Source organism: Onychostoma macrolepis, chromosome 03 (assembly GCF_012432095.1).
Source record: "Onychostoma macrolepis isolate SWU-2019 chromosome 03, ASM1243209v1, whole genome shotgun sequence".
Classification (NCBI taxonomy): Eukaryota; Metazoa; Chordata; class Actinopteri; order Cypriniformes; family Cyprinidae; genus Onychostoma; species Onychostoma macrolepis.
In genome coordinates this window covers 50,234,938-50,251,496 of record NC_081157.1, presented here as the reverse complement: position 1 = coordinate 50,251,496, position 16,559 = coordinate 50,234,938, and the positions used below count along the sequence as shown (strand labels likewise).

Here is a 16,559-nt window from a genome sequence, read left to right as displayed (position 1 = left end):
TTGCCCAGCACTGCTTAACATAGAAATCGTTATGTTATGTTTCTTCCTGTTGTTTCAAAGATTAAAGGCAAAGACACTTTCCCAAATAGTCTGCAGTAACGTGGTAAACTCTAAAATGTGGGGTTTTATTTATGTTAGCGTTCTGACACTTAGAATTTTAAGGTGTAGAATAGTATTGAATAAACAAACGTTTTTGCATGGTAGTCTTATACATTTTTTTATTTATTTATCATGTTTTCATTCTGTATGTTTCATTAATATAAACATGAGAGGAGAGCACTGTGACTGTTACTCGTCTTTTTATTACTGCCACCAAACACACAACCACAGACAGGAATCAAACACTTCCCCGCATCCCAACATAACACTGCCCTCTAGTGGGACGTTGACGTAACTAGCATCACTACTAACAGTCTGAGTTACTTTACTAACCTATATGCAGCCGCATATACTACAATTTATTTATTTTTTCGTTTGCAATGTCCAAGAACAGCTTCACATTTAAATGATTTGGTCTTTAATCAGATGAGAATATGGCTATTAAATATAGCCTATTTGTGTAATATTGATGATCAAGTTAGAGGTTTTTTTATTATTATTATTATTTTTAGACAGAATTTTGTTTGACCACCCGACTGTCCTTTTGGTTTGGCATTGTGTGACCAGAGCAGTACTTTCAGTACAGTTAAGCTATAATAATGTCTACGCCAACCTGGGAACTACACCTAAGGAAATACGCAAGAACCACAGGTTCAGTGGTTTAATGAAAAGACAGAGATATGCTCCAAACTAAAAAAAAAAAGGGAACAAAACCAAAAATACACTCATCATATGCTAACAAAGTTTGTTAAAAAATTTGTGATAAAAACTCACAGGAATAAAAAGGAAACATTTTACCATACATCCATAATATGAAGGCTGACACAGGACAGAAACCAATCTCACAGTTGTAAAGAAACTTTGTACCTTCCCCACCAACAAATACACACAACCAAAAAGGTTCTTACAAAAAAAGGAAAACAACAGGGCTATAAAGCTTACCTTCGGGTTGGCAAACTAGCTGAAATAAACTGTGCTCTCAAACAAATACGTGTGCACAGCAAACAATGGGAAGAGGTGATCAAACTTGAAATTGATGCAGTTTGACAATTGCAGGGTTGCGTTTAGATCTAAATGAACCTGTATGGTTACAGTTGGAGACATATTTTGTGATGATTAATATTTTAGTCTGAAAAACCCTGGCGAAGCACTCACCCTTCACTTGGCAAAATTACCATCAGTGTGTCCTTGTAGAGGACATTTCTGTCTGTATTGGAGTTCTTTTAAGCCAGGGCATTCAAAATGTGATTCAAACTAGTGTCTGCTGTTAAATGGCGTAGCTGTTATCTTTGCGGCACAAACAGAAAATGCATGGTTTAGTTTCAAACATGAGAAGTTAAATGTTACAATTCACACCATAGTTTGGGTTAGTTGTAACATAACCTGGGGTGAGATGTAACATTATGAGAAAAAAAAGAAAGGATTTTGAAAGCTTTTTATTCAACACTGACTTTTCAACATAATTGGTTTGTGTATGTGTGTGTGTGTGTGTGTGTGTGGTTTGTATTAGCATCATGATAATAAAACTGAATAATGTGCATGTGTGTGTTTAAAACCCTCATCCGTTCCTCCCGAACCTATAACAAAAGTGTCAGTTATTTACAGTATTTCAGCAAAAAAATAAATAAAATAATAATAATAATAATCATATATATATATATATATATATATATATATATAAATAAGAGACAATTCCAGTCCAAAATCATCAAAAACCTTCAGATGGGCTCTGAGTGGGGTGACTGAGTCTTTCTGACTTTCTGAAAATTGCATTTTATGGTTACTGCCACTAGAGGGGCCTATAGAATCCTATGGAGATTCTTAACTGAGCCCTACATGTGAAACTTTTAAATTTTGGGCATAAATTTGTTTTTGTGAGAAATGAGGACATATATTTGTATAATGACAAGGTATTACAAGGAGAAGGTGACTTTTCAGGACATTACCCCATGTCCTCACTTTTCAAAACGCTTATAAATCATACAGAGTGGAGTGTATTGAAAATCTGAAATAGCAGAAAGTCTCCTGTAAGGGGTAGGGTTAGGTGTAGGGTTGGTGTACAGTCGTGGCCAAAAGTTTTGAGAATGACATAAATATTAGTTTTCACAAAGTTTGCTGCTAAACTGCTTTTAGATATTTGTTTCAGTTGTTTCTGTGATGTACTGAAATATAATTACAAGCACTTCATACGTTTCAAAGGCTTTTATCGACAATTACATGACATTTATACAAAGAGTCAGTATTTGCAGTGTTGGCCGTTCTTATTCAGGACCTCTGCAATTCGACTGGGCATGCTCTCAATCAACTTCTGGGCCAAATCCTGACTGATAGCAACCCATTCTTTCATAATCACTTCTTGGAGTTTGTCAGAATTAGTGGGTTTTTGTTTGTCCACCCGCCTCTTGAGGATTGACCACAAGTTCTCAATGGGATTAAGATCTGGGAGTTTCAGGCCATGGACCCAAAATTTCAACGTTCTGGTCCCCGAGCCACTTAGTTATCACTTTTGCCTTATGGCACGGTGCTCCATCGTGCTGGAAAATGCATTGTTCTTCACCAAACTGTTGTTGGATTGTTGGAAGAAGTTGCTGTTGGAGGGTGTTTTGGTACCATTCTTTATTCATGGCTGTGTTTTTGGGCAGAATTGTGAGTGAGCCCACTCCCTTGGATGAGAAGCAACCCCACACATGAATGGTCTCAGGATGCTTTACTGTTGGCATGACACAGGACTGATGGTAGCGCTCACCTTTTCTTCTCCTGACAAGCCTTTTTCCAGATGCCCCAAACAATCGGAAAGGGGCTTCATCGGAGAATATGACTTTGCCCCAGTCCTCAGCAGTCCATTCACGATACTTTCTGCAGAAGATCAATCTGTCCCTGATGTTTTCCTGGAGAAGTGGCTTCTTTGCTGCCCTTCTTGACACCAGGCCATCATCCAAAAGTCCTCACCTCACTGTGCACGCAGATGCACTCACACCTGCCTGCTGCCATTCCTGAGCAAGCTCTGCACTGCAGGTGCCTCGATCCCAGCTGAATCAACTTTAGAAGACAAAAGTTTTGAGAATGACACAAAAACATTCTCCAAGAGCAACTTCTCCCAACCATCCAAGAACAGTTTAATGATGAACAATGCCTTTTCCAACATGAAGGAGCACCTTGCCATAAGGCAAAAGTGATAACTAAGTGGCTCGGGAACAAAACATCAAAATTTTTGGTCCATGGCCAGGAAATTCCCAGACCTTAATCCCATTGAGAATTTGTGGTCAATCCTCAAGAGGCGGGTGGACAAACAAAAACCCACTAATTCTGACAAACTCCAAGAAGTGATTCTGAAAGAATGGGTTGCTATCAGTCAGGATTTGGCCCAGAAGTTGATTGAGAGCATGCCCAGTCGAATTGCAGAGGTCCTGAATAAAAACGGCCAACACTGCAAATACTGACTCTTTGTATAAATGTCATGTAATTGTCGATAAAAGCCTTTGAAACGTATGAAGTGCTTGTAATTATATTTCAGTACATCACAGAAACAACTGAAACAAATATCTAAAAGCAGTTTAGCAGCAAACTTTGTGAAAACTAATATTTATGTCATTCTCAAAACTTTTGGCCACGACTGTAGGGCAATATCACATACAGTAAGTACACTATAAAAACCATTACACCTATGGGATGTCCCCACTTTTCACAGAAACAAACATGTGTGCTCCGTGTGTGTTTGTGCGTGTGTGTGTGTGTGTGTGTGTGTCTGTGAGTGTTTTCTCCACTGGGGCAATTCTGTAGTCTCAGCCCTTCATTTTGGTATAAAACTTTACTGTATTGTGCCAGATTTTGTATATTTAAAAAAAAAAACAATCAAATATAATAAAAACCCTGTTCATTCCAAATATTCCATTAATTCCTATGCGGGTCATTTTTTTTTTTTTGTCTATTCCTGATGCAAGTGTGACAAAAGTCAAGGAGCCTTGAACCGTAACGATCAACACACGATTTAAAAAAATTCTTTAAAAATCAGTTTCGTGTCAAAATGTCCTGAGGGAGCGATGATTAAGCATGTTTGTTAATGCCAGACATAATTGGCCATATAGTAAAATTTAACTTGAACACTTGAACATTGAGACCTCTCAGTTTGTCATTCTCTTCCAAGTCCTAGGCTGAAATTCAAAGAAAATGTATGAAACTAAATAATTGCTTGGAGTAAGTTATCACATTGATTATTGTTTCATTGATGTTACTAACCCAGAGTCTTGTAGCCATGAACTATAGCTCACCTTAGCTAACGTCTGTCACAAGGATCTAATTCCTCTCATGTGGAATAAGGACTAAACTGAGGATGTGTGAAGTGATTTAGGGTGGGGGGAAGCCCCCGGGAAGGGTCTTGGAAGGGGTCTGTTAAGTAGGCCTATTGTACTCTTATACATTGCATTACGTATTGTTTTATTTGAAGGTATTATAGTACGGGAGTGATGATGATGCAGATGTGTTGTGAAAAGTTTATGCTGAATAAAAGAGCATGTCAAAGACAGCCCGGTCTCATGAAAATACGTATAAATATTACGCCAAATAAAAACGAAAACTCATGGTATTGATACGCAAAAATGGACTTTGGCGTGTCTATGCTACGCGCATTTTTGGCGTGCATATGATACGCATCTACACCACAACCCTAATCCTACCCATCACGTAGCGTAGACACGCCAAAGTCCATTTTTGCGTATCAATACCACGAATTTTCGTTTTTATTTGGCGTACTATTGTACGCACTTTCATGAGATCGGGTTGGTCAAAGAGGTGAATAAACCCAGAGCAACGTTCAGCTCGGGCTCAACAGGGTCCCCCTCAGTAGACAGAAAGGATAATTTAGCGCCTGTGATTAAAGGCTGTCCCACGAAAAGCGCTCGAAGCGTTGTTTCTGCTGTTCCTACAATCACTGTAATCATAATAGCCGCAAACTTGTTTTTAAATCGCGGCTGGCTTGACCACAGTGGAAAACTTTTAATTTGGCGATGCTCTGTTATGAAGACATGATTGCTTTCTCTGGGACTGGTCATATGAGTATGTTTATTGCAATATGTAAGTCTGACTACTTGATCACGTGACTCGACGACCATTTGAAATCGAAAGTAAAGTATAATGCTGCATCCCAATTCGCCTACTTATACTATGCCCTAAAAGTATGACTTTCAGTTTGATTCGCTTACCTGTTTTCTGAATCCTCAAGATGACACACAGATGGCACTGCCTTCAAAAAACATCTGAAAACAGATTATTTTTAACATTATTATATCAGTTTTAGATGGTTGAGATCCTGCAATCTAACGACTGGAGCTGAAATGATGGTAAATGTGATTGATGACACAAGCTCCTGAGATTTACTGACTGAACTGAGATCAGTCTCACCTGAAGATCCTTTTATGCAGCAAGAAACACATCAAGACCAGAAGAACAATGATGAAAACAGCCAAAAACCACCACAACTGATCTATACAAGTGATGCGAGATAAAATCAGCTGATCAGAAAAAATTATCGGTCAATATTAGAAAGAGATTTAAAGCTCTGAATGTTGTACCTGAGAGCTGGAGAGACGCTTTATTCAGGAGATCTTTAAAAACACACAGTGATGATAAATATGAGTGAATATGAGAGAAAAGACTGAAAGTGGATTGAGTGTGAATCAGATCTGCAGTGTTTTATTAGTGAATAATCAGATGTTTATCAGCTGAAACTCACCTGAGTTTGGAGTCGCTGCAGTTTGATTCCTCGCTGAAAAACACATTCACAATCATCATGATTCACAGAAGATTCAGTTCAACACAGAGTTTGATCTCAATCAGGACACACTGATGTGTTTCACTGTTTCTCTCACCTCTGAATGCAGTCACACGACTGAAATGAGACTGAAATGAAAGAAAGAGGCATTAGAGCAGCATATACAATAAATTAATATTAAACAGATTAATGTTGAGAGAGATTGAGTTGATTTACTCCATCTGAAGAATCACAGATGATCTCATGATTCAGATTCACACAGTGAGACGTGACGAGACGATCAGATGAGACAGAAATAACAGGATCAATCAGTTTGAGAGGATCTGATGGATCTGCTATCATAAGTCCATCCTGATCAAATGAAGCAGATGATGATCATATAATGTGTGTGTGAATAATGGTGTAGTTTGAGGCCAGAATCACAGTCACCTGTAGATGCCAGCTCTGCTCACAGTCAGAGTTGAGTGTTTGATTCAGTGAATCAGAGGCAAGTTTGAACTCAAACCCGCCGTCAGTCTGAATCTCTCCACACTTTACAGTGATGTTAGGCATAATTCAGTGCTGACAAAAATAAGCATATTTTAAACCACAGAACTGCATTATATTATTATTGCTCAACAAGTGTTTTCTTACAATAAATATTTAAACATTTATGGATGTAGGTGTGGGTGAAAAATATATCATAATTTTTTTCAGGAAAATCACGATTCAGAATTTTATCACGATTCTTTGTCATGTTGGTTTTACTATTTTGCAAATTGTCTGAGCAGTACAGCCAAAATAATTTCCCTATTTTAAAAACAGCCTTACAAGCTAACAAATATAAAATATAAAAGAATGGCAGATATTTAGGCCAAAGTTGATGAAGATAAAAATCTTTGTCATTATTTTATCTTACAAATATCTTAAATCTTAAAACAAACAGTGTTTGATTTTTTTAGCCACATTATATTTTTATAATAATAAAGCACTATGCACACTTCATTGTATAAATTATACTTTGTTTCTTTTTAAAGCAGCTGTATTGAAGTTCTTCAGTCAAGAGAAGTGAGTGCTTTTTCTCTTTGTGTTTTGTTGTTTTATTAACGTTAAAGATATACAGTAGTTCACCCAAAAATGACAGTTCTGTCATCATTTACTCACCCTCAAGTTGTTTTAAACCTGAATGAGTTCCTCTCTTCTGCTGAACAAAAAAGAAGATATTCTGAAAAATGTGGGTAACCAAACAGTGGCTGGTTACATAGTATTTCCCCCTCTACTATCAAAGTCAACGGAGACCAGCTACTGTTTGGTTAGCCACATTCTTCAAAATAACTTATTTTGTGTTCAGCACAAGAAAGAAATTAATACAGGTTTGGGACAACATGTGAGTGAATAAATAATGACAGGATTTTACAGCGCATGTCAGAACAGCACGAGAATGAAATGTTTACCCGGCAAGGCTTTAAACACATGTAACTCTACCGCTGAGTTAACATTTAATGTGAATATGTGCACTAAGATAGAGGTGCCAAAACTGCAGCTGATAGTGTGCGCTGTAGCATGACACGATACTACAAGATTTCTTCAAAAGCAGATTGTGCAGACATTAATGTTCCTTTATCAAAAATCATGATATGCATTCAAATGTTCAGATTCTCATCTTCTTTATGGTTAAAGGTTAGTCATGTTGTATCAGCAGCAAACCCATAGACTCATAGACAGAGAGAAAACCATAGTCTCATAGTGAGACGTGAACAGACAGAGTGAGCCTCAAATTTTTGGGTGAACCACTGCTTTAATCACTCTGCGTAGAGAGAGAAAAACTCACAGCGCTTCACTCAGTGATCATTTAGCGGTTCAGTGATCAAACATCAAGAATGACAAACACAATAACTTACTGCATAACATCAGATTGATCACATATTATTAATAGTTTATCACTCTTGCTATAGCAATCTAATTAACTATTTAACCACTTACTACATTAATAAATCAGTAATGTCCTGTACAAGTAATGTAAATTGTAATACATTTGATTTACAAATTCAATGCATGTAAATGAAAACGGATGTTCTCTAATAGTGTTAGAAAACAAAATCCCAGAATCCCAGATGTTCAAGCAAGTACATTCATTCCAGTCTCTTCTAAGCCTACATTACCACATTATACAAGAACCCAAGAAAAACCCAGTCTTTTACTGTCTTAAATATCGAGCAGCATCCAGTGCAAGAAGCTGTTTGCACACTAAACAAAGCATTTATTTAATAGCATCTCCTTCTCTTCTGCAAATATTTCAGAACTGCTTCCCAATGTACTTTATAAACCTGCTAATCAAACCTATAATAGCTATGTATTAGAGCACATAACACTTATTTCATACCTGTTAGCAGATCTGAGGTGAAGAGTTCGGTAGCTGAGAACAGAATGATGCTCCTCCTGAAGCTCTGAATGAATTGCTTCTGACAGCACATTCATATAAAGAAAAGTTCAGGAGATGACAGTAGCTGTGCGGGTTTGACAAAGTGCACAAAGTCCCCGAAAGAACGGATGTGAAACACCGCTGCAATTGGTCTGCAAAAAACCACACACCAGGTTTCTTCTGCTTTTCAGGGGGGATTTTAATGTGTAGTTGATATAACTGAAGTGTCTGGCTTCCCAAGACCAGTGATTTCAGCTGCACCGATAGAGGCGTCAAGATCCGCATATAGTACACAGTTTAATAAAACTCTGAACAAAGGGCTTTCCACAAACTCCCAATGGACATAAACACTGAAGTTTAGACAGTTTGTCCATACAATCTTGCTGTGAACATTGAGAGAGCTGCTCTTTCATCATCTCCAGCTGCTCTTTATTCAGATCTGGATCAGATCTGGGCAATCAATCACATACACCTGCTTCCCACGATCTGTGTTACTGCTTCACAAACATAAGCTTTATGTTTCTTTTTCTGCTTAAATCTCTTCCCCCAGAAACGTCTCTGCCCAGCAGAAGAATCTGGATCACTGGATCATCTGGACTGGTAGGGAAGAGCTCTGGTACACTTCAAACTTTTCACTACAACTGTACTTTTCACAATATTTGATTATTTTTTTCATTGCTGGCTTATTTTAGACCTTCATGAGACCAACATCACTGGTCCTATACAAAATCAAGTTTTTTGCCAGGTATGCGGATACATGTTGGATATGCTGTTGTGACAGTATGGCTATAGTTTCTTATAAACTCCTATTTTGACTGGAATTGTGTTGGACATAATTATTTAAATTATATTTCAAAATACTTTGGCAAAAACACTTGACTCATCGCGTTACCTTCCCCTCTTCTCAATGACATACATAAACATTTTAACCAAATAATAAAAATTTGCTTATAAAGCCAAACAGAATAGCTAAAAAAAATTTAAAAAAATTTTCGAGGAGGAGTTTAGAGGAGTTTTTTTCGACCACTTTTTCCCCCCAGCATCTCGTTTCCAGCTGAAGAGGATCAAAAATTTACAAAGCCTGATATAAACTACATTACAAGCCAAACAATCTGTTAAAGGTCAAACATGAAAGTTAAACAATCAAACTGTGGATTATTTCCGACAAAAGGCAAACAAACGAAAACAGATTAAATATATTAAACTGTGTGTTGCTTACCCAAACATCAAAATAGCAACAAAAAACAGGAACAATCTAACAGACTGAGAGTGATAAGACTCTGATCCATTGCTTTTCGATTTTCTGTGAGGATAAGGAGACTTTGACTGTTGAAGGTGAATGAAAACAGCATCTGGGCTGAATGACATTGTTGTAGACTTTGAATGCTGTTTATGTACCAGTCCCAAAAACGGGATAGACCACCAGATTCTTTAAATGGACCGAAAATATTATGGGCCTCAATAACCATGGAAACAATCAAAGTGCATAAAGTTTGTCAAAACAAGTAACACATTTATTTTATATCATATTAATATAAAAAAAAAAACAAACAAACAAACAAACAAAAAAAAACAAAGGGAGAGAGCAGCAGGTTGGTATAGCCATAACATGTCAGCTAGCAATATATTTAAAGTGAATGACAGCCAATATAGTCAACACAGGGTTTCAAGAATCCATTAGTATATATATATATATATATATAAGTGAAAGTAACGTGAGGCCAAGTATGGTGTGCCATCCTCTGTGTTACAAGTCCAACTCTCTAACCATTAGGCTATGACTGCCTCAAAAGTTAAAATTAATAGAAAGCCATTTAAAGGTTATTGGTATGTTAGTGTTTCATTAAAGGTGATTAATATATTAGCTTAATTTGTATTAAAGGTGCCATAGAATGCTTTGATACAGTATTTTAAATTGTTCTCTGATATCTACATAGAAGGTATGTGGCTTAGGTAAGGGCAAAAAATCTCCAGAAATGGTTTTACATGTCCATTTACAACCCTAGGATTTCTCCCTAGAATGAAATGGTCTGTTATTGGCTTATTTGGAAGGGTCCTGAATAATAATGTTGAGCTCTGCTCTGATTGGCTGTTTCACAGTGCTGCTCAATGTTGAGCTCTGCTCTGATTGGCTGTTTGACAGTGCGGCTCAATTTTGAGCTCTGCTCTGATTGGCTGTTTCACAGTGCTAGCTCACACAACAGGATGGAAACACAGGGAGGAAAACATATATTTCAATACTTTCTCTCGCAGTTATATTGTCGGGTAATTATACTGTAAATATACAAGATCAGATGCTTGTCAGTGGTGCTCAGGATCTGTAAATCATTCGCCATCATCCTTAGTCATCTCTCCTTACTCTGTTTATGTGGTAAGTGAAATCTTATGTACTGTAATGTAACAGGCTACTGCTAGCAAGGAGCTAACTATGTCCCTTTAGTGGCTCGCGTTATTTTAGTAGAACACGTTATTTGGTTTCCATGTCTTTCTGAATAATGACACCAACCCATCCCTGCACTTCACATCCGCTGCACAGCCTGGAACATAACATTCATTTCCATGATCTGCCATTTTCTCTGTTGTCCTCGCTTGTTTCTTTACAATACCTGCAGAACTTATGATGATTCGGCTGGCGGCTGGCCTAGAACATGGGCGGGTATATGCAAATGTTGGGGGCGTAACTATTTGTGATCCTGACTGTTACGTCACAGTCAGTGTTATGTTCTGATTCGCTTATTTTTAAGTGGTCTTTTTAATTCACGAGGTTTACATAAGAAGGAGGAAACAATGGTGTTTGAGGCTCACTGTATGTCATTTCCATGTACAGAACTCTTATTATTCAACTATGCCAAGGTAAATACAGTTTTCCATTCTAAGGCACCTTAAACAACTTGTTAGATCATGCCTCCACGCCAGGAAATATCAGATCCTGGATCTGGTCTCTTAGCAGATCTCGCCAGAAAGGTTCTGTTTTGTCTGGTAACCAAAACCTTGTCTGGTCTCAGGTTCGTCTGGCTTTATTCGGTCTGTTTCAGTGCTCGATCAGTTATTGTTACAATAAAACGCCATATGGATACAGATGAGATATGAAACATGAAAATAACCTGAAATATAATAAAAACAATATAAATTAGTAAATGGTTGAATGAATAAACGAGTAAATGATTAAATGATAACGAATGAGTAAATATGACTGATTATAAATGATGAACAAAAGACGTTTGGTCACTTGTCAATCTGGTTGAATTGATCTTTCAGTGTTTTCCATCTCATGTATTTATTTGCGTTACAGATGCAGATGAATGAGAATAAATGTGTCGAGAAGCTCAGAATGAACACAAACTCCCTTCATCATCATCATCATCATCATGTCAAAGATCACAGGGACGTTCAGCCCTGAGTTTGAGTAAATAATGAATCGATTCAAACCGATCATCCTCTGGACAAGGAGCCGTTTAACTGTTCAGATTCAGATTGATTCAGTGAATCAGGAGCATCAGATCTGAACTTCATTTGGACAGCAGCTTCAGGATCCCTGAGAGAAACACATTCAGTTTCAGCAGAACATTCACTTACAGCAGATGAAGATTCATTCTCATCAGATCTGTGTGAATGTTAAAACATCATCCACCTGTTTCACCTCTTCATTGTTCAAGTGATTCACTCCATTACATTTATCTGAATGACTCTCACTGCATTCAAAGAGCTCATTTGATTCATTCATTCATTCTGTGGGAATCAAACCCATTATCTTAGTGTTGTTCATCCACAGAAATCATTCACCTGTTTTCTGAATCATCATCATCATCGTCACGCTGAAAGATGAACTTCTGAAAACATCTGACAACAGATTGAATCTGATTATTACAAATTATTACATCCAGCACAGAATTTGAGTTAATTCAGACTGATAGATTCATTATGTGATTCTTTAAGATTGATCAGGACTCACCTGAAGATCCTTTTACGCTTCATCAAACAGATCAAGAAGATGATGAAAAGAACAATGACGAAAAAAGCTAAAAGCCACCAGAACTGATCTATACAAGAGATAAAAAATACGATCAGCTGATCAACTGAATAAATAAATGCACCTACGAAATCAGCTGATATATGAACACGATGAAAAGAATATCAGGAAGCATAACCACAGATGTTAATGTTTTACCTGAATGCTGAAGATCTGGAGTCACTTCATTCTGGAGATCTTTAAAAAACACACAGTGATCACAAATATGAGCCATAATGAGAGAAAAGATTCAAACTGGATTGAGTGTGAATCAGGGGTTCATTTCCCAAAAACATCGTTAGCTAACTATAGTTGTAAGTTCCACTGAACTCTATTGTTAACTTGCAACTATAGTTGCTTTTGGGAAACACACCCCTGATCTGCAGTGTTTTATTAGTGAATAATCAGACGTTTATCAGCTGAAACTCACTTGAGTTTGGAGTTGCTGCAGTTTCATTCTTCGCTGAAAAACACATTCACAATCATCATGATTCACTTGAAGATTCACAGAAGATTCAGTTCAACACAGAGTTTGATCTCAATTAGGACACACTGATGAGTTTTAATGTTTCTCTCACCTCTGAATGCGGTCACACGACTGAAATGAAGCTGAAATGAAAGAAACATTACAGCAGCATTTATAGTGTTCATGAAGGGTTAAATATTAAACAGATGAAAGTTGAGAGAGATTGAGTTGATTTACTCCATCAGGAGAATCACAGATGATCTCATGATTCAGATTCACACAGTGAGACGTGACGAGACGATCAGATGAGACAGAAATAACAGGATCAATCAGTGCTTGAGGATTCGCTGGATCTGCTATCAGACGCCCGTCCTGAACAAATAAAACACCATCAGATAATGTCTGTGTGTGTGTATATGTGTGTATAATGGTGTAGTTTGAGGACAGAAACACACTCACCTGTAGATACCAGCTCTGCTCACAGTCAGGATTATTGGTGTGATTCAGTAAAACAGGCAGAATCACATACACAAACCCCGCTGGAGTCTGAATCTCTGCACACGTCACGTTTATAATGTGCATGATTCAACGCTGAAAAATGAAGTGCATGTTAAACTACAGAACAAATTATTGCAGTGTTGCATGACAAGAGTTTGCTTACAACAAAGTAAATTTTTTTTTATGAAAAAGGTGTATTGTTGTGCATTTTAATGCTAAAATGATCATCTTCTATAATTGATCATTTCGAAATGTAATATAAATGATGATGTGTCAAAGTAATGGTTTCCATCAAATAATGACAAATAACGATTTCAGTCCAGTCCTCACACAATGACTTGAAATATAGTGCAGTGTGTATTCACATCTGTATCTGTTATGATATGTCATTCTGAATCTTGACAGCAGCAGGTCTCATTCACTTTCAATCCGAGAAACCGGGATATTCATAATAATAATAATAATAATAATAATAAATATATTGGGCATTTAATAGATTTTGTATTTTAGTGGTCACACTTCAGTAATGGCTGGTTACAAACAAACACAAAGCATATATTTCAATATAGGCCTATCTCATATTATTTCATGTAGCGATGGAGGTGTTAGTCTATAATATTTACATCTTAAGTACATGCGGATAACAGACAGCAGAGGGAGCTAGAAGAGTGATTTATTCTCAGAAGTGTCCAACACACATGCCTGAAACTTTCTAGTGACTCCGAAGAACTTGATGAGCAGGTTTAGACTGACTGAGGACTGAGTAAAACATGAAACTAAAGTCAGCAGGAAGGTGGCGCTAGAAGCAGGTGTTTCATTAAAACATTACTACACTGGAGATGAGAGACACAGATCAAACTTCTACATCAGTGGGTGATGTAGAACTGACACTGACACTTTAATAACTTTTAATAAAACATGCTTTAAAACAGAATATATATCATAGGAAGGTTAAACATAGAGAACCGGACAGTGTGGTGTGAAGATTTGCTTCTTTACTTCACAGTCGTTTGAATCATCGAGTCAAAAGTGTCGCGCGTTATTTTACATTTATTCTCCTCCATGAACATTTTAACGTTATCATGTGATGTTATTAAAAAAAAAAAAAATTAAAAAAAATTCATTAAGCCGCTAAACATAAAATCCTGTCCAATCTGTAGAACTGATTTATGTTAAACTCATTAAAGGACATCACATAGTTTAAGTAGACATTTTTTCGGTACATCCCGGACACTAAGCATCAACTAAATGGAGAGAGAAATGAATGAGCATGAATGAGAAAAAAAATCAGGATTTTATCACAGCAGTTTTTCATATCGAGCAACACTGGATTAATGCGTCGCTGATTCAGTTAATCCGTTTTTTTTTTTTTTTTAATGTATTAAAACATGTTTTATATTAAAGATACAGATGTAGTAAACATATGTCATACCTTAAGGGGATCCTTGGCCAAAATATTAAGTGATGGGAGATGAAAGCTGAAAGAAAGTCCTCCTGAAGCTGCTGGTTGTGAAGAAGCACATGAGCAGCTTTTATATGAGCACTGACTAACCGCAGCACACACAAACTCCGCCCTGGTGCTTGTTAAATGCTGACTCTCTGAGTCACAGAAGGCAGGAGGTTCATGCAAACACTTTTCTGCTCTTCACTTCCTGAAATTACACATTACTAACCTAGTCTTATTCAAACGTCACGGATTTTCTCAGTTTTTCTGCCACATTGTTCTGTCTCTGATTTTGAATGGCTGAAGCAACATTAGCTTTAAAACATCATACCATCACCCTCTGCTAAAAATGACAGAAATAAATTAAGTTAAAAGCATAATATTGCTAGAATGTGCCTCTATTCTGAGTTATACACCTAAGCATTAATAAAACATTACAAATGGTTTACATTATTACCAGTTCTGACTTAAGGTTACACTTGAAATCTAGTAACAAACTAATGAAATATCATCTTGATAAGATCAGTAAAAGGCAGAAATAAGAAGACTTAAATGATGAAACTGTCAGGACATCCGAATACATAATTTCAAAACTTTAAAAACTGAGATTTGCTTTGTAGATGCAAGATTTTATGGAACAAACAACAGATCGACAGAAACACATCAGGGTTTAAGATCTAGACATGTCTTACAGCTGTAATGCATTAATTAAATAGTCAAATATTCCATAGTCTAAGATGTAACTTACATTAAAGAGATGCAGGAAGGTAAATAAGTGTTAAAAAGCTCACAATGAACAGAAAACACATCATATTGGGGAGTGATTAAGATCTGACTTTGATAAAAATGATCTGATGATGAAGGTGATGATCATGAAGATCATGAACTGCTGAGATTCCTGCAGTGAATGAGGAGAATCAGATGAGACTATCACTAGGATCTGCTATCAGACGCCCGTCCTGAACAAATAAAACACCATCAGATCATGTGTGAATAATGGTGTAGTGTGAGGACAGAAACACACTCATCTGTAGATACCAGCTCTGCTCACAGTCAGGGTTGAGTGTTTGATTCAGTGAATCAGAGGCAAGTTGTGGCCTAATGGTTAGGGAGTCGGGCTTGTAACTTGAAGGTTGCTGGTTCAATTCTCGCGCCAGCAGGAATTGAAGGTGGGAACTGTGAATGAACAGCACTCTCTCCACCTTCGATATCATGACTTAGGTGCCCTTGAGCAAGGCACTGAACCCCTAATTGCTCCCAGGGTGCTGGAGCAAGGCTGCCCACTGCTCTGGGTGTGTGTTCACTGTGTGTGTGTGCACTTGTTCACTACTCACTGCTGTGTGTGTGCACTTGGATGGGTTAAATGCAGAGCACCATTTCGAGTATGGGTCAGTCTGAATCTCTGCTAAACACCAGAGTATTTTCTGCCATTCAGATTGATCAACCATCTTCTGCTCCCGTTTGTACTCCTTCAATTTTCCATCCAATTTCTTCTTTGTGTATTTCTCGGTTTCATCAAATACATTGTTTGTGAAGTGCGTCCCTTCATTTTCTTTCACCTTCAGCTCTATTTTACTGCAGAGATCAGGGAAACAGGCTTCTTTGGATTTTTCCACTGAATTAATAAAATTGTGCTGTCCAGGAGTATGTTATGCAAATAAATATTTCAATTTGAACCTCCTTCTCACTAACGTTTACATTAAAAAGTCCAGGTGTGTCAATCACTCTGATCTTCCTATCATTCCTTTCACTGGTTTCGGAGTTGTACTGTATTGACAGTTTACACACATTTCTGCCCAGGATACTGTTTCCAGTGGCACTTTTTCCAGTTTTTCCTCGTATTTGGAACTTTATCTGAAACTACAACAGAAAGAT

At 37.3% G+C, this 16,559-nt stretch overlaps 2 protein-coding genes across 2 annotated transcripts in view; one reads left to right on the top strand and one right to left on the bottom strand.

Annotated features, from left to right (window-relative positions):
- LOC131535819 (gastrula zinc finger protein XlCGF57.1-like) overlaps positions 1-16,559 on the top strand; it is a 509,738-nt gene that overhangs the window by 415,435 nt on the left and 77,744 nt on the right. The window lies entirely within an intron of this gene.
- On the bottom strand, positions 11,508-14,732 carry LOC131536114 (uncharacterized). The gene is made up of 9 exons (XM_058768855.1): positions 14,673-14,732; positions 13,202-13,333; positions 12,980-13,114; positions 12,855-12,885; positions 12,707-12,739; positions 12,436-12,474; positions 12,220-12,307; positions 12,051-12,107; positions 11,508-11,802 (listed from the first exon to the last, which is right to left on the bottom strand). Exons 2-9 carry the CDS (start codon positions 13,322-13,324, stop codon positions 11,700-11,702), a joined length of 609 nt encoding a protein of 202 aa, XP_058624838.1. The 5' UTR covers positions 13,325-13,333; positions 14,673-14,732; the 3' UTR covers positions 11,508-11,699.

Excerpts from the sequence above, each read along its gene's own strand:
- LOC131536114 (XM_058768855.1), bottom strand. The coding sequence starts at position 13,324 with ATGCACATTATAAACGTGACGTGTGCAGAGATTCAGACTCCAGCGGGG. Across the intron at positions 13,115-13,201 it reads AGCAGAGCTGGTATCTACAG|GACGGGCGTCTGATAGCAGA; the intron begins GTGAGTGTGTTT and ends TTATTTGTTCAG. Across the intron at positions 12,475-12,706 it reads TGCAGCAACTCCAAACTCAA|ATCTCCAGAATGAAGTGACT; the intron begins GTGAGTTTCAGC and ends TGTTTTTTAAAG.